At 59.4% G+C, this 17,918-nt stretch overlaps 1 protein-coding gene across 8 annotated transcripts in view; it reads right to left on the minus strand.

Annotated features, from left to right (window-relative positions):
• The window catches only part of GRM4 (glutamate metabotropic receptor 4), a 116,004-nt gene that overhangs the window by 53,909 nt on the left and 44,177 nt on the right, over positions 1-17,918 (minus strand). For all 8 annotated transcript variants that reach the window (XM_023624740.2, XM_070245413.1, XM_023624744.2 and 5 more), the window contains one exon: positions 8,382-8,598. In XM_023624740.2, coding sequence (XP_023480508.1) covers positions 8,382-8,598 — 217 coding nt within the window. The remainder of the gene's footprint in view (positions 1-8,381; positions 8,599-17,918) is intronic.

The raw sequence follows: 17,918 nt of genomic DNA on the forward strand, positions 1-17,918 counted from the left end.
GCTACAACCAGCAGAGGGAAATTTTTTTAAACGCCAAAGAAATCTTCAAACATGTTCCCCAAAGGAGGCCGGTGAAAGGAAATGCTGCTTCCTGTCCAGGAGGGAAGGGATGCAAATTCAGGGCAAAAAGGGCTTGGAGTCTAATGTCTTCCTCCTGTCATTCCGTCAAGCTCAGAGGTGAACTCGGATGGGAGCTTGTCCCTGTCTTGATAGGCCGGGGCGAACACATCAGAGACGAGACAGAGAGAGCAAGAGCGGCCCAATGACACCCAACCCAGGGGACTCACAAAACCAAGAGATGTCAGCGCCCCGCCACAGCCCAGAGTGGCAGAGAAATCAGAATGGACAAGTGAAGTCCCTGAGGCAGGCCAGGCCAGCGCGGGGTTCATCTTCATAGCGGGATAGAGATTGACCTGGCAATCACCGAGCAGTCACATTATTGCCAACACCTTGCCAATCTCTCAGTGCCTGCCTGGAGACCCAGCTGGCACATGGTGGGCCTCATGGCTCAGTGGGGAGCGCCCACGCCAGGTCCACTTAATTTCCACCCACAGCAGAGTGACGGGTGGCAGACCAGGGAGCAGAAGATGCAATCTGTCTCAAGTTCAAGGTGACCTGGTTGATAAGCTGGAATGGGGGGGACTGGCCAGGAGGTGGGGCCCACGTCCCCCCCGCATCCTTGGAAGATACATGGTCAGCAGGCAGGGCATGGTGGTCCCGAGTGCTGGGTCCCTGGGCTGTGATTCCAGGAGGCAGTTGGAGGGAGAGACCAGAGGTGTCCCCCTGAGAAGATGGTACAAGCCACCCCACGCTCAGATACACCAAGCTAAAGCCAGGACCCTCCCCTGCTCCCAGCTCCCCGCCCCCTTGGCCAATTTAAACCACGTTTCATCTGACTGGGGGCGAGGAGGCTGCGTGCTCCAGCTCTGTCCTCATGCAGTTGGCCCCAACCATCCCTGAACCAAAAGACAAGCCCTGCCGTGCCACCATTGGACATCCGCTCCCTTGGGCTTGACGGATGCTTCATTTTCCAGCTCTCCTCTGAGAGAAGCATCCTAAATAAGTAGTTTGCAGTGAATGTCTGATGGTGTTTTCAGAATGAGCCAGAATGGTGGAGAACAAGCCATGACGGTCTTTGCTTCCAAGAAAAATGCCTGGAGTCAGGGCCGCGGGCTGTGAGGACACAGGCTGTCGGACGTCAGAGCAGCACCCTGGAGATGAGCTGATGCATGCGCACCTGTTACTGATGGACAAGGAGGCCCCAGCGGCGCAGGGCCAGTTGTCTATTCACTCATTTCTTCATCCTACAAACATCTATTGAGGCTCTGCTATATGCAAGGGAGGGCACGGGGCACAGAGCCGAGTGGGTCTTGTCCCTTCGGAGCCTCAGGGACCCCAGAGTCGAGTGGAAAAGGCAGAGGGAAGGTTCAACAGGCACTGGGGCTTCCCAGGTGGGGAGCCCTGGGGAAGACCACCCCCCATGTGAGCACCTGCCTGCAGGGAGCAGGGCCCTGGCCCTGAGCCCGGAAGGGCAGAGAGGCCCTGCGGGCCCCGAGCAAGTCGGATGCGGCAGGTGGAGGCGGGGTGCGCTAACACACTCCCTCGGGCACGCGGGCACAACCCAAATGCCAAACATTTGGCCTAAGAGAAACTCTGCTCAGCTCCGTCTCCCATTGGTCCCTGCCCCATGGCCACTAGGACCAGGCCAGGCCCCTCATGGGGGTCCCATCTGCCTTGTTCATTCCTACCTCCTGGCTCTTGCTCATGCTGTTCCCCGACCTGGCATGCCCTTTCCTTCCTCTCCACTTGCCCACATGCCCCTCCTCCAAGCCCTGCCGGCCTGGCCGCCATGCTGGGCTGGGCCCCCTACAGCCCTGGAGCACGTCTCTCCGCTTCAACAGAGGCAGCACCGCATCCCTTCACTCATCCTTCAGGCAAACTCTACTGAGCACCTGCTGCGTGCAGAGCAGGGTGCCAGGTCTGGCCGTGCACTCTCCTCCCCGCACGCCCCGAGCACCCACCGAGGGAGGGCCCACGGCCTGCCTCCTCTCCCCACACGGGACTGGGGGCCCAGCAGGTGTGAAATGCATCCGTGGAGCCCAGCCCAGCTGGGAGACTTGAGCAGGGGCTGGAAGGCTGAGCCTCTTCGCGCCCCCCACCCTCCCTCCAGGGCAGGCAGCACCTCAGGAGGAGGCATCCGAGGCAGGCGCTGCAGTGAGAAAGGGGAAGCAGCCGGACCCCCACTGCAGCCTGATGCTGCTGCAGACAGGCCGAGTCCTCCCATCCCTGCCTCTGCCTCCGGGAAAGGGCTGCTGTCCTCAGTGACTCAGGGGGAGCCGGGGGGACAGCCAGGGAGCTCAGTGGGGGAGGAGGAGGGGTCCCAGGGCAGCCTGGCCCAACCCGGGATACCCATGTTCTGTCAGCCTCAGTTTGCCCTTCTGGAGGCTGGGAGAGCAACCTCTCAGGCCCAAGGGCTGGGAGGAGGGCTAAAGAAGTGAGTAGTCGGGGGCTGGATTTTGTGATCAACCATCCACTACCGGCTTTTTTTTTTTTTTTGAGCATTTATTGAGCAACTACTGTGTGCCAGGAGCTGTAATAGATGCTGGGGATGCAGCAGAAAAGAAAACAGGCAAAAAAATCTGCCCTCAAGGACCATAAACAAATAAAAATTTACTTGTCAAGTGCTAGAAAGAACAACAGCAGGGTACAGAGGGTGGAGAATGATGGGCTGGAGAAGGAGCTATTTTAGATTGGGTGGTCCGAGACGCCTCTCTGAAGAAGGGACACCTGGGAGGACAGCTGAATACACTAAGGATGTGGGCCACATGGATATCCAGGGAAAGAGTTTTCCAGGCAGAGGGCGCAGCCAGTGCAAAGGCCCTGAGGTAGCTTGCGCCTAGAGTGTTAGAGGAGCAGTAAGGAGGCTGGTGTGGCTGGAGCAGAGAGATGGAGAGGCGAATGGAAGGAGATACGGTCATGGAGGTGACGGGCAGGCAGCAGAAAGGGGAGCAGGCCCTCTAAATATCCACCTTTAGGGTTTTTGGATGTTGGGGGTGCCCTGGGGCAAATCTCTCTTCTCTGGTCTCCCAGAAACATAAGCAGTGCCAGTGCCTCCAGGTGGCACAGCTCCTTCCAGCTGGCCAAGCTCTTCCCCCATCCCCCCCCAAGAGCCTCCAGGAGGCGAGTGTTCCATTTACAGCCAGAGAAGCTGAGCCCAGAGATGTCACATAGCCAGGGGGATGAGATGGCACCCCAGATTTGTGCCTCCAGCTGCCGGCCCTGCCAGTCGCTGTCCGTGCCACTGCACAGACAGGAACCATCTAAATGCAAGTCTGACGCTCAGCCCTGGGAGCCGGAGCTGGAGGTCAGACCGGCAACAGCTTGACTCAGCAGCGTCTCCGGAATATCAATGGGGACTCAGGGACACAGCGGGGAGATGAGGCCTCAGAAGGTCCCGCTGTGCATGGGACAGGACGTCCTTCAAGAAGCAGGTCTGAGCCCCCATGCTCCTTCCTGCCACATCCAGAGAGGCCACCTTGTCCCCACTCCAGCAGCACAGGCCTGGATGTGCCCAGGGCTGCTGGAATCGCCCACCCAAGAGGACCAGAGCCAAACTCCCTGGGTGACACCATGGAGAGGTCCCTGCCAGGAGCTCCTGCCACAGTCCTTCCTGCCATATGCACCAGAGGTGGGGAGACCATCTGCTGGATTCAAATTCCACTCCTGGTACTTTCCAGCTGTGTGGTCTCAGGAGAGTTACTCAACCTCTCTGAGCTTCAGTTTTGCAATCTGTATAATGAAGTTGCCTTGAGAGCTAAATGAATTAACATGTATGAAACACACAAAACAGAATCTGGTCCACAGGAGGGCTCCATAAATGTTACCTCCTAGTATCATCCATTCATCCATTCTCCCATCACCCACACAGGAACACTTCCGTGTGACCCGAGGCAGGCCCCTTAACTTCCCTGAGCCGTGCTTTTTATGATCTGTGAAATGGAGGACAAGTTCAGGTAAACTGAGGCTCACCTGGGCCCCATGGATACGGAAAGGCTGTAGGGATATAAAAGTTTATGCTCCAGACCCCAGCCCTGAGAGCGCCCAGGACCACCATGGGAGGCAACGAGGGCAGGGCCACGTCTGCGCCTCTCCCTCTGAGGTGACTCACCACACTATCTCCGGAGCCCAGGCGGGGCCTGCTCTGCATGCCTAATCCAGCCCGGCTCTGTGCCTCCCCTTCCATCGGGCAGCCTCGGCCTAGCGTGGGGAGGGAGTCCTGGCTGCAGCCACACATACGCGCACAGATGGGGTGATGCACCAGGCACCTCACACGAGCACACACATGCACACGGGCCTGTCCACGGACACCCCTACTGAGGCAGGCCTGACACTTACACATCCAGAAAGCCACATGCGTGCACCCCTCCCCATACGAACACACGCGTCCTGCCCTGGCATCTTTGGGACTCACCTTGATGCCACCACCTCACCACCAGGCCAGCTGTCCTGTAGGAACCAGGCTGGCCTGGGCTCCTGTGGTCTGGTCCCTAGGGCTGTCCCTGGACACAGCCCTCAGCCTCGGTCAGGGCACAGCAGGGCCCCCTCAGGCCTTCCAGGCCAGGCACCGGGGGGGGGGCCAGGCAGTCGGATCCCCGATAACAACCGTCCCATGTGCATTCCTGAGTCCCTCATCCAGGGGCCAGCAGCGCATTTCACTCTAACAACCAGTCTTTAGCTCATTTCACAGATGAGGAACCAGGAGAGGCTGAGTGACTTGCCCAGGATCACACAGCCAGGAAGTGGCCAAGCCAGGGCCCAGGTCTGTCGGCCAGAACCTGCCCATTAACCACGTGCTGCTGCCCGTGTGATGCAAGCCGGTGGAGACAGAGGCGTGGGGCGGAAGGGCCTGGGTCTGACAACCCGGCTCCAAGTCCTGCTCCAACACCTCGCTGTGTGAGCCTGGGCGAGCCACCTCACCCCTCTGAGCCTCAGTTCCCCCATCTGTAAAATGGGGACAAAAGCACCAAGCCCACAGGGTTGTCACCAGGATTCATGACAGTGCAGGCTTAGAGGGTACCCGGCATGGGGTAGGGCTCGGTCAAGGGCCACAGGACTGCCCAGGGCCTAAGACACACGACTGAGTAAATGGGGTGAGGGGGTCGGCACTGATGGGGGCTGGGACATTTGGTGCCAGGGCTTCCTCTAAGCCCTATGCCAATGGTCAGTGCTGGGAACTACCCGGGAGCTTCCCACCTGGAGGACAGAGCTGGGTTCCAGTCCCGGCTCCTCAACATTCCGGCTGTGTGGCCTTGGGAAAGTGGCCTACCTTCTCTGGCCTCAGTTTCCTCCTCTATAAAATGGGTATAATTATGTCCCCTGCAGGACCCCGAGCCCGGCACACAGTAGGCACCCAGGACTTGCTGGACAAGCTCTGCCAGGGCTCTGCGGTGCCTCCTCAGCCTGGCGAGCGCACCCTCCCCTCGGCCCCGCTCCCCGGCGCTCCTGTGAGCCACTCACAGATGATTCATACTTCAGAGGCCGAATCAATACAATATACGGCCAAAGACATCTTTAATCTTTCGCAGGGATTAGGCTACAAGGTACAGCGGCCTCTTTCTACCAGTCGCTCAATTCTGATTTCAATTTGGCAGCTGGAGCGCGGCTTTCTCTCTCCTCTGCCTTTCACCCTCCTAAAGACGGTCCTCCAAATCACGGTTCAGTGAGCAGGTGGGGCCGAGAGACCCAGCTGCCCGTCCTCAAGGGCCCCCGGGGCTGCCACCCTGCATGGGGGGACAGCAGGAGGGTCTGGGGATGTGGGAGGTCCGGCCGGTGGGAGGCCAGCCCTCAGCAGGGGGCGGGAGGCAGGGGCACGGAGAGGGGCCCCTGTGCCAGGGCAGGAGCGCCCCACCTGGAGGCCCTGGCAGAGTAGCTTTTCTCTTATTTCTCTTTTAAACAACATTGAGTAGACTTTATTTTTTCTAACTACCCAATGCCTGATTAGATGCTTTGTGGAAAATTCAAACAAAGAGTCTCAGCTTCAGCCCCACTGCAAGGCCCAGACCCCACCCCAATCCTGTGCTCTCCCGCTCCTAACACGTCAGCATATGTCCCTCCAGGCCGTGTGTGTGTGTGTGTGTGTGTGTGTGCGTGTGTGTGTCAGTCATACCCCCATCCCTTGCACAGGGCTGGGCCATGTGGGTCTCAGTTAATGGGTGGGAAACAGGGGCAGAAGACAGAGTGACAAGAACACAGAAGCAGGTAAGACCTCTAGTCCAGGAGCCAGATGTCTGGCTTCAAACCCCTTCTCCACCTCTAACTTGCGGTGTGACCGGGTGCCAGTTACTATTCGGCCTCTCTGTGCCTCAGCTTCCTCCCCTGTAAGATGGGGGCACCTCCCTCCTAGGGTAGGGACGATCACCCAGGTCGACGGGGGTAAAACAGGCGCTCAGGGTGTGCTGGGCACACAGGGAGGCTGGCTTAGTATGGAGATGGCTTCCCGGTCCCTCACGGCAGGGACTGAGCACAACTGAACACTAAGATTCTGGGCCTTCTGTCCCTGCCCCTATCAGGCACCTTTGTCCCCAAATCCTGCAGAGGTTGCACTTTTTTTTCCCCAAAGATTGGCCCTGAACTAACATCTGTTGCCAACTTTTTTTTTCCTTTCTCCCCAAAGCCCCAGTACATAGTTGTATATTTTAGTTGTAGGTCCTTCTAGTTGTGGCATGTGGGATGCTGCCTCAGCATGGCCTGATGAGTGGTGCCGCATCCACGCCAAGGATCTGAACCAGCGTTTTGAAACCCTGGGCCGCTGAGGCAGAGTACGCAAACTTAACCACTCGGCCATTGGGCCGGCCCCCAGAGGTCGCATCTTAAACAGAAAGGCAGTGGGCTTGTTTGGGGAAGGATTCAGGCCACAGGGAGGAGAGGAAGTGCCAGAGCAGGGTGGGTGGGGCCGGCCCAGAGAGAGGTGCCTGATTCTGAGCAAAGGAGGAAAGAAGAGGTGGGCAGCCAGAGGGAGGGGCTGGCATGGGGAGGGCGTCTGACACTGCCACAGGGGGCCCTAGGGAGCTGCCGCCCACCTGCCCGGAGGTGGGAGGGGGTCCCGTCCACCCCCTGCTTCCCTCTGCCGGGGGCCCAGCTGCTGGAGTGGGGAGTGGCCCAGAGCGGCAGCCATCAGCCAGCACTGCCCCACTTCCAGGCCTTGCTCCCTCTCCACCAGGTCACAGGCACCGAGCTGCCTCAGCTGTACAATTAAAGGGGCTTATCTGAGATTTATAGCAGGATTATGCCCGCAGGGTGTTGCCAGCGCCAGCCTCTGGACACTCTGTGTTCCTTAGGAAAAGCAATTAAGAGTCCCGGGGTTATACGGGTATAAATATATAGACGCCATCCCCCAAGGTTGAGGGCACCACAGTGAGCTATTTAGAGACAGGGCCTTAGGAGGTGGGCACCGGGGGCCCCCCTCTGCAGGGAGCTGGGTCTGCCAGGAGGGGGCAGGGTCTCCTTGCTCCCCCCACACCCCATGCATGACAGGCGCCATCCCTCAGCCCCACGGCCCGCACTGAGCCATCCCTCTTGGCAAAGCTCGCCCAACCCAGGTGGATTCCCCCGACCCAGGGGCCAACCTGCTGCCCGGACGCCCCCGGTACCAGGTACCACAGCCCCTTCCTCAGCACGGCCATCAGTCTGATGCCCTCAGAGGCCCAGGCTTCGGGCCCGCCGAGCTCTGAACCCTTGTCACGTTAGCCTCCTTGCTTGCTCATAACTAAAAGCTTTACGACCCGGAGCTTCTAAGGACCGCAGTTAAGGGAATACAGTGAGCTTAATGCGGGAAAGGAGGCACGTGGTGAGTGGGGGACCTCGAGGAGAGCACATCACTTTCCAACACTTCCTCAGATCCACCCCGGGGGGCACCTACGTCACTGAAGCCACAGCCAGCACAGCCCTGCCCCTCACCCCCAGCAGACTGCTCCCTTCAAGGGACTCAAACAACCCTTGCTCCAAGAACCTGCCGGCTGGCCCCCTGGGTCCCTGAGACCCCCTGAAACAAGGCCACCTCCATCCCAACCCTGTTCCCTCCTCTCTGCCTGAGAACAAGCAGCTGTTCCACTGGCTCCCGTGCCAGGGACATTGATGGTCCCTCTGTCCGCCTGGCCACGTGTGCAAAAGTTATTCATACCCACCCCCTGGCCCAGGAGTCACGTCACCACCCGCTGAGGCCACAGGCCAGTCCCCAGCGCTCAAGGGAGAGACCGAGGCCCACGAGGAGAGTGGCTTGGGGCAGGCAGAGCCCACAGCAGGACCTGCGAGCGGCTCTAGTGCAGCGCTGGGTACCGTGCTGTGACATCCCCCCATCCCTAAGCGTGACCCACGGGACTCACCGTCCTCCCGCGACTTCTGGATGAAGGCCTCCACACCGCTCTCGCCGTAGCTGCCCTCCGAGGCCAGCGTGGACACGTAGTTCCACTTGAGGGCACGGACGATGTCCACCATGGCCTGGGCCTGGTACGTGTCCGAGGGCACCACACGGGAGAAGAAGTCGTAGCGGCTGTTGTCGCTCAGGTCGGGGGCTGTGGAGGCGTAGCTGATCTGGGGGATCTGGAGGCGAGAGGGGCCGCTGATGGGGGCAGCTGGCACCCCACCCTGCCCAGCCAGCACCGTGCCCTGCACACCAACCCCCTTCCCATCCCCACAGCCTTGGGACCGTCCCAGCTCTTCCCACGGGCACCACCTCCTCCTGTCCTGGGGGAGACCCTGGGGCATGGACGGCATGGGTCCTCGCCCACTTATCAGAGGAGGAAACAGACCCAGAGAGGAGGGCCAAATGGTTAGTCGGCCCTGCCCCTGGCTCCAGCCTGGGGTCCCCGTGCCCCCCACCTCCACTCTGTTATCCCCTGATCCTGGCCCCCTGGGGCCCTCGCCCTGTCCAGCAGGAGTGAGGCTGGCATCAGGCTGAGAAGTGACTGGTTCTCCTCCTCCAGAAAGTCTGCCCGCCTCACCTGGGTCCCGCGGCTGGTGGTCCCCCAAAGACACATACGTACATGCCACGGACACATACTCACACCCCAGGAGCCTCTGGATGTCTCAATTTACCTAAAGAGCTGGAAGATGCCCCCCTAGGAAAAGCCCCCAGTGGGTGAGATGGTTTGGCCTGGAGATGGGATGGGGGTGGGTGTCTAGAGGGGCCCGGAGGGGTCAGCTCATTTGGCCCATCTCCTTCCCTTCCCCCAGGCAGCCCCTCACATTACTACCCCCCAGGACCTGTCTCCAAGCTCCCCCTGGGCTCAGGCTCTTTCCTCCTGCCTAGCTCAGAGGGAACAGAGCCCAGGTTCCAGCTCCCCCCAACCCCAGCCCACCCACCCTACAGACGGAATCCCAGGAGGCCAGGGTGGGCGGGGCCTCCAGAAAGCCCCTTTTTCACAGCCTGGGACACAGGGCCCAGAGAGGCCTCAGCAGCAGACGGCAGGCCTCCTGACCCCAGCCCCAGCTCCCCCAGCACAGAGCTCCGTCCTGCCTCCTCGGCCCCCACCCGGCCCTCCCCAGGCACGGGCGAGATGTGGAGCCCTGACACTGCCCTTCCTCCTGTGGCTGACATCCACCCATCCCCAAGGGATGTGGAGGGGCTGCGTGGACCCGCCTGCACTCCCTCCTCCCTGGCCCACACTCACCGCACCCCCGGGGCTGGCCCCCAGGCTCCCCGCACTGCCCCAGGCTCCCCAGAGCTGCTCAGGCCCACACTCTCCATTCCCTGCCTCAGTCCACACCAACACGTGCCCTTCCTGTGTGCCCTCTGCCCTGCTCTCTGTTGTCCAGGGTGACAGGGTGAAGGCGTGGGCATACTGATCAGGGCCAATGTCAAATCTTAGACCTCATCTCCCTAAGGAATCCCTGAGACTCAGGCCCAGACAAAAGACTCGTGGCCAGATGTCAGCCTCAGTGGCAGCTGAGGGTGGGAAATGGTCCAGGAGCAAGAGGATTCGGGGCGCCCCATGGACAAGTGGTTCCCCACCTGGTCTATGTGGAGGGTGTCCCTATCCCCAGGGACAGTGGGGGCCACCTTCCACTGAGGACACACTAATCGGAAAGGGCATGGCCCAGCTCAGCCCCTGTGACGCCCCCCAGGTGGGCCCCAGCGGGCCCCTCACTGCCTCCCCTCACTGAACTCACTCATGGGAAAGGCCCACACCCCTGGGACCCTCGGGGGTGAGGATGGGGGCAGGGGAAACAGCTGACTGCTTTTCTGGATTTGCTGGGCAGCTATGGGTTAACTCCCAAGCCTGCTCACTGTAGTTCCTGGGTCTTCATAAAATGGTTCGTACTGTGTTATTCACCGTGGCACCATTCTAACCTGGTGAAAGACGCCACGGTCATACAAGGAATACTACACAGCTGTGAAAAAGAACAAGGCAGGCTTCCACGCACTGCTCTCGAGGGCTCTCCGAGACACTGTGGAGTCAAAACAACAGCCACAAAGAAGCAGGTGCAGATCCACGTGCGAGCAGCACCCTGCTTATCATACGAGGGGCCAGAACGTACTCACACGCTCTCAAACAAAGCAGCCCAGTCACCTCTGGGGAGGGGAGCGGGCGGCTGGGGGCAGGGCTGGGCGGGGACATTTCACATCACACCCTTCACACATTTTGCAGGTAGAACCAGGCAAACACAGCACCTGTTTAGAAAACAACCCCCACTTGAATCTTCGTGAGCACACATGTCCCCTTTCTCCCCGTCAGCAGCGTCTGAACACGTGTCCAGTTCCCTCCGCCCTGGTGAGCGCTTCGCCTGAAAACAGCTCCCTCGGAGATGTGGACTCCGGTGGATATTTGAGGACTGATTTTAAAAGTATTGTGATTTTTACAGTCTGATAATGGTTTTGTGGTTGGGGCTGGTTGGCCGGTGTTCAGAGTCCTTGTCTCAGAGTGGAGCTTTTCAGCATCAGCTGTCAACACTGGGGGGCTGTCCTGGGCATCGTAGGATGTTTAGCAGCATCTCTGTCCCCTAGATGCCAGTAGCAGACCCCTCTCCCAGCGGTGACAACGGAAAATGTCTCCAGACATTGCCAAATGTCCTGGGGTGGGGGCAAAACGGTCCCCAGTTGAGACCCACTATTTTAGAGAGATGTACTGAAATACTTAGGGATGAAGTGACATGATGACGTGTGGGATTTGCTTCCAAAGAATCACACTGGGAGCATGTGGAAGAAATGACATTGGCCAAGAGCATGACAATGTTGCGTGGCCCCAACGAGTACATGGGGGCTCGCCACCCCATTTGTTGTACTTTTGTACATGTCTGAAATGGCTGGGTTTTTTTTTTAATTTTTTAACAATAAAACAAAATACATGCCACCCCCAGGTCACCCTCTGAACAGAAGTGCCCAGACTCCGGGGCTGGAGCTGGAGGAGGTGGTGGAGGTCGCGGCGCCTGGACCGCCCGGCGTAGCCTGCTGCACAGCGGGTCCCGAGAGAAGATGGTTTTGTGGGTTCGCTCGCTGGCTTACCTCTCCGCCTGGTCCTCAGCACAGCGTGCTCACCACACACCCCAAAATCCACTCTCCTCCTAATTAGAAGAAGCTTGTCTCCTACTTCCGATGTTTTCTCCCAACACAGCACCCAGGGTCAAACGGTCCCAAGCACAGCAGAGGGACAGGAGGCCAGGGAGGTCTCAGGGCTGGTGGCAGGACGAGCCGCTCACACAGGCGACTTCTCTCTATCATGCCTCATTCCTCCTTGCACGCCACCTCCCCACAGCCCCTCCTGTTCAGGCACTCAGCACAGGCAGGGAGAGAGGATGCACAGATGGACAGCGGGTATAGGACCCAGAGCCCTCCCCGGGGAGGCCAGCAGTGTTCAGACCCCAGGCCCCCGCCCCTGCCGCACTGCACCCCCGCTCTGTTTCCCATAAAGGTAGGAGGGCCAAGCATGGACTTCCTGCAGGGTACGCATGTCAGCCTGCAGGAGTGCCCGGGCCCTGATTTCAGGAGCCCAAGAGGGGCCCCTGCTTAGCCCCCAACAATTCCTGAGACCCTGGAACAGGGACTCAGCCCTGAGATGGGGGAGGTGGGGTCGAACAGGGTCAGGGGATAGGCCAGCATCCTCTCACATGACCCCTTTGCCAGCTCTCCTCCTACCCCGCCCCCTGCACGTTCTGGCCTCCACTCCAGGCCCTCCCGCGTTTCCCAGGGGGATGGTTTCAAGCAGAGATTTGGGAGCTAAGCTGCTCAGGTTCAAATCCAAAGTCTGCCACCCACCAGCTGGGAAACGTTGGGCAAGTTTCTTCACCTCTCTGGGCCTGTTTCCTCAGCTGCAAAGTGGGAATGATCACAATCCCTTTCTCACGAGGGTTGCATGAGGGAATCCACGTGGGGCGTGCAGGGCAGCACCTGGGGGGCAGCAAGCACTCAGAAGCTTAGCCCTTCTGTGAGCTGTTACCCCTCCCTCTACACTTCCTCCCAGCAGCGCTCTCCTCTTGGCCCTCTCTCTGACTCCTTTGCCTCCTAGGACTGGCCCCTGTGCCTCCACTCCCCTCCCCAGCTTTCTCCCTGCCGTCCTGTAGTTGTGGCCATGCTTAGTGGGGACTCCTCCTGCTGGCAATGCTGATGGCTCCCGGCTCCCTCTCGGTCCCACCCCAGCCTGGAGTGGAGGTGGGGAGAGGCAGGGACCGCCCTGGGGACACCATGGGCAGGGTGACAGTGACAACTTGGCCCAAGTGGGGCTCCGATGTCTCCTCAGCTCTCACTGTCTCTGCAGCCCAGCTGGAGGGTGAGGGGACACCCCATTAACATTCCCCTCCCACAAGAGCAGCCGGAGAACATGGGGAGGCCGCCATGCCCGCCCCACTGCCAGCTCCTCCATCTCTCCGCCTTCCTCTCTCCTCCCTCCGACTGTCACCCACAGAGCACCTACTGTGTGCTGGGCACTGTCCTAGGTGCTGGGGACATTCCCACCTCCTGTCACACCCTCAGGGGCAGGAGTCAGCCAGAACCCAGATTCCAGCAGCACCTGACCCACCACAGGGGTCCTATGCTAGGTCCATCTGTCTGTCCTCTCTTTCCTCTCTGTCTTCCTCTGCCCACAGAGCCCAGGACCTCATCTCCCTACATCCAAATCTTCCCTGTGTGGCAAAGCCCAGCTCAAACGTTGCCTCCTCCAGGCAGCCCTCCCTGGGCCCTTGTCCTCCAGAGAGCCTGTTCAGACCTCCCAGAGCTCCGAGTCAGGCTGCTCCAGGGTCCCCGGGCACGTCCTCGTGGGTGTTAGGAGACTTGGGCTACTTGTCAAGTCAACAGGCATTCTAAAACTCCACCAGGTGCCGGGAAAGGCCACACGAGGAGATGAAAAGGGGAACTGGATTCATCCCACCCTGGGAAGGGGCCTTGAGTGACACACAGTGTGTCTGCAGCTGGCACCCCGTAGAGTCTTGCGCTCACAAAAGGCGTAAGTGACTGAAGGGGGCGGGAGTGTGTGAATAAACCTCTCTCCCTCTCTGGCTGCTGGGGTGACAAGGCGCTTCCTGCCACGTGGGGAAAGACAAAAGCTGCTTCTGAGCTTGAGCAGCACTGAAGATGAACGCCAAGTGCATCTGTGTGTGTGCATACACACACACGTGCAACACAAGCGCACACAGCATGCGTGCACACACAGCTTGCACGCACACACACATGAGCACGTGCTGGAGCATGTGCCCTGAGTACACGAGTGCACGGCACAGTCATTCATTTATTCCTCCCACCACTAGTCACTGAGCACCAGTGGCCAGGCGTGGTTCTGAGTGCCAGGGAGAGGCAGGCGGACACTCTGCCCTGGCGGGGCTCCCAATCCAGACAGAGGCAGGCGACGGAGAGGTGACACGGAGCTGTCAGATGGGGGTAAGTGTCCAGGAGAAAAAAGAAAGGAGGAGCAGGGGACTGTGAGCGAGAGAGGGCTCCCCTTCCCTCCTCTTCCCTAATGCTGGGCACAGCACCTAAGCTTCCAACACACTGGGGCCAGCCTGCCCGGGACTGTGGGACCCAGCATTGCCATCCAGCTGTGCAACCTTAGGCAAGTGAGTAGCCTCTCTGAGCCTCAGTTTTCTCCCCTATAAAGTAGCCACAGTACCAACTGAGAGGGCTGCACTACTGAATACACACAAAGTGCTTAAAACAGCGCCGGACGCATGGGGGCCCCTGGCAAATACTCGATACAGTCATGCCGCATAATGATGTGTCGGTCAACAATTGGCCACATATATGACAGTGGTCCCATAAGATTAGTACCATGTAGCCTAGGTGTGGAGAGGGCTTTACCATCCAGGTTTGTGTAAGTCCACTCTACGATGTTCACACAATGACTAAATCACCTAACGACGCATTTCTCAGAACATGCCCCCGTCAAAGCAATGCACGACTGTAACATTATTAGAGAGGGAGGCAAAGCTGGGACCTTGTGCCCATTTTGCAGGTGAGGAAACCGAGGCTCAGAGAGATGAAAGTGCCCTCTGAGCATCAGAGTCAGGAGATATCAGAAACAAAGTACAGAACAAGCCACTCTGTCTCCCTGTTCCCTTCCCCAGACCTGGCCTCGGGCCCGGCTCACCTTCCCAGCTGACACTGATCTCCTGTTCCACCCACAAGCAGGCCGGGCAGTCACAGATTGAGGCTGGGATCCACCACTGGCTGCCGGTCCAGGCCAGAGCTCAGAGACCTCAGGATCCACATCTGCCCACCGAGGCCCCTCTCGCTTGCGGAGGAAGGGACCCTGCATGGGCAGGCAGGCCCCAGGGTCGGCTGCCTGCTCCTTGCCCTTCTGATCCCGACTGCTCGAGGCCTCAGCTGCCTGCATGGCTCTCAGCATCCACTGTTTCTCCCAGAGAAAAAAGGCAGCCAGGCTCTCAGGTACATGAAAGCTGCAGGGGCAGGACTGCGTGGTTCAGAGAGCAGGCCGGAGGAGAGAGCCTGCTTCCAGAGGCTCGGGGGCACCGCCCGGCACCCGTCGCCCCACGAGCCATGCACCCTCTCCCAAAGGGCCTTCACTCAGAGACACAGTGTCCAGAGGAGCCAGAGGTGCTGCCAGCCGCCCCTCCACCCTCAAGGGGCCTCAGGAGGGACCCTCCAGTGGGGCAGAGTGCATCTCTGAGAGCCGGGTGCACAGCAGGCGCTCCACACAGCCTCCCAGAGCTGCAGACCCCCTCCCAGCCAGGTACTGAGGACATAGATTCCAAGCACAGGCCTTCAGAACCCCAGCCTGGTTGGGCTGGAAAGGACAGTCTCACAGGGAAACGCCTCCAGGCTGGAGAGCGGGGGGCAACAGGGACTCACTGGGCCCCCCAGGGGAGCCATGGGAGAGTCAGACTGCGGGCCCTGAGGAGAGAGCGGGCGTTGATGCACGGGACAGGGTGTAGACGGACTGAAGAGGGGAAACGGGGTGGAACAAAGAGGGAGACACAGGGACAAGGGGGTTCAAGGCAGCTGGGAAGGGCAGCCATGGTGAGAGCCTAGGGGCACAGCAGAGCGGCTGCAGGGAGACACGATGCACTGACGGCCCCCCGCCCTCAGCCCTGACCAGGCCCACCTCCCACGGGGACCCTGGAGTTCAAGAGCAGAAGGCAAGAGTGACCCAACAGCTCTGGACAGCCCCAGGGAGGCCTCACACAGCCCTACCCCCATGGAGATGCCCCTCTACCACCACCAATTACCAAAGAACAGAGAAGGGACTTCCAAGGCCTGGGGGAGGTGGGGGTGGGAGGGGCACCCGGGGCAGGGGGCTAGGCTGGCATCTGGGTGGTCTTTGGAAAAACAAGGAGAGGCCCCAAATAGGGGGATGGGCTGCTGCCTGCCCCAGGGCTTCCTCCAGGGCCACCGCTGGGGCCTTCCCCACACCCGCTGGGGCCTTCCCCACACCCACTGGGCCACTTGGGGGCCACTGGCCTTCCCCGCAGACCCTCTGGGAGTCCAAGTCAGGCGGGCCTGGGCCGCTCACTTCAGGAGGCCCTCATTAATCAGGTCTCGTTCCTCTGCTCTGCAGACACAGACCAGCCACCGACTCCCAGCCCCGAGTATCCAGTCACTCGAGGGCCCCAGCCTACACCCCAGTGCAATCCATCAGTCTGCCCGGCCCACACTGGGCGAGCCCCGACCCAGCCCTCTGCTGGAGCTGAGCCCACAGGCCTCCCCACCCCGGGCACTCAGCCTCCCGCTCTGCCCCTCCCCAGGCGTGGAGACTGGGTAGCCCCGGGCCTTCTCTGCTCCCAGCACACAGGCCACTTCCTCCCTCACCAGGGCCTGCAGCATTTCCCCACTGTGACCGAGAAGTGGACATCAGGGTCCCCGAGATGGCAGCTATCTTAAAAGACGGTAAAATTCGCCCCACAAGGCCCATGCGGTCCCTTCACCTTGGCTGCTCCTGTGGCCTCCAGCCTCCCCCTCCCACGCTTTCCCAGCCCACCCACTGTCCCCAGAAACTCCGTTGGTTCATTCATTGACAGTTTACTGAGCACCTGCTCCGTGCCGAGCACAATCTCTGGCACCAGGCTGGACACACACAGACAGATTCCTGCCTTCAGGGAGCGCTTCTAGCGGGAGAGAGAACCAATAAACGAACATGCACACGACTGATGCTGGAGGCTGGTCCTCAGAGCCGTCCAGACATTTCCAGCTCCTGCCTTCCTGGCAGGTGGTAGACTTCGACACCCTGCCCCAGTGGTTGGCTGGGGCAGGTGACACGTTCTGGCCAAGGAGCCGGGAGCAGAAAATGCGATCACTTTGGGGCCAGAGCAGTTAATTGTGCACGGTACATGTTCCCTCTGCTACTGTGACCGGCAATGTTCCAGACCAGCCTAGGTCCCGGAGGAGTCGGGGCACAGCACTCAGCCCACTTGTGTACACACGTAATGTAGCAAGACTCAGGCTTATGTATTTTAAGCCACGGAGATCTGGAGGCTGTTTGTTCTCGCAGCATCGCATCACCAGTACTGACAGACACACGGGGCACAAGCATGATGCTCCAGCTCCAGGAGAGCCAGCAACGAGTCTTATTTATCTCCACCTCAAGAACCTGGATGTGTCAGGCTCACACTCATCACAGGCTGGGTTGGGCTGAACTGAATTCAATTCACACAAACACACACACACATACACACACGCAACCAGCATCGGCATCACGAGAACTAGCATTTGTTGAGTCTGACTATGTGCCAAGAGCTCTCCTAAGTGGTGTTATATGCTTTAACACTTTGAATCTTACAATAACCATATGAAGTAGGGCCTCTTATTCTCCCCGTTCTCCCAAAACTGAGGTACAGAGAGGTTAAGTAACTTGCTCAGGGCCACACAGCTAGTGAGTGGCTAACCCAGGATTTGAATTCGGCAGGACCAGTTCCAGAGCCCATGCTACCAACTGTCACATAAAACCTCAGCCTCCCCCTTACACAAGTGGGCTTGCACACACATGTGTGCATGCACACACACACACACAAGATCTGAGGATGATGCCGACAGCCTCCAGTGACAAGGAGGGCCGCCCACATGTCCTGTGCGGCAGGGTCCTCAGACAGCAGCGGGCAGACCCAGCCCTACTTCCCCTCGGGTGCAGCCCCCGCCTCCACTCCTGGCTGTCACACCATGGGCTGAAGTGGCACATCTGTCTCCCACACAAAGGACGGGGCAGGGGTGGGGGCCAGGGGCCCAGGAGGGTTGTGTAAAAGGCTCTGCTCTGGGCAACAGCTAATTTCTAAACATAATTATTAATTTCATGCTTATCATATGCAAACCTCTGTCTCCCAGACGAGATGAAATTGATTTAATTAGAAATTCCATCATCAAGCCTTTTGGATCCAAGCTTTTAATTAGGACCACCAACTCTACCCAAGGCTTCCAGAGAGTGGGCGCTCAGCCCCGACTTGTCCCCGAGGCCCCAGGCACAGCCAGGACATATGGGCACCTCCAC

Source organism: Equus caballus, chromosome 20 (genome assembly GCF_041296265.1).
Source record: "Equus caballus isolate H_3958 breed thoroughbred chromosome 20, TB-T2T, whole genome shotgun sequence".
NCBI classification, from domain to species: domain Eukaryota; kingdom Metazoa; phylum Chordata; class Mammalia; order Perissodactyla; family Equidae; genus Equus; species Equus caballus.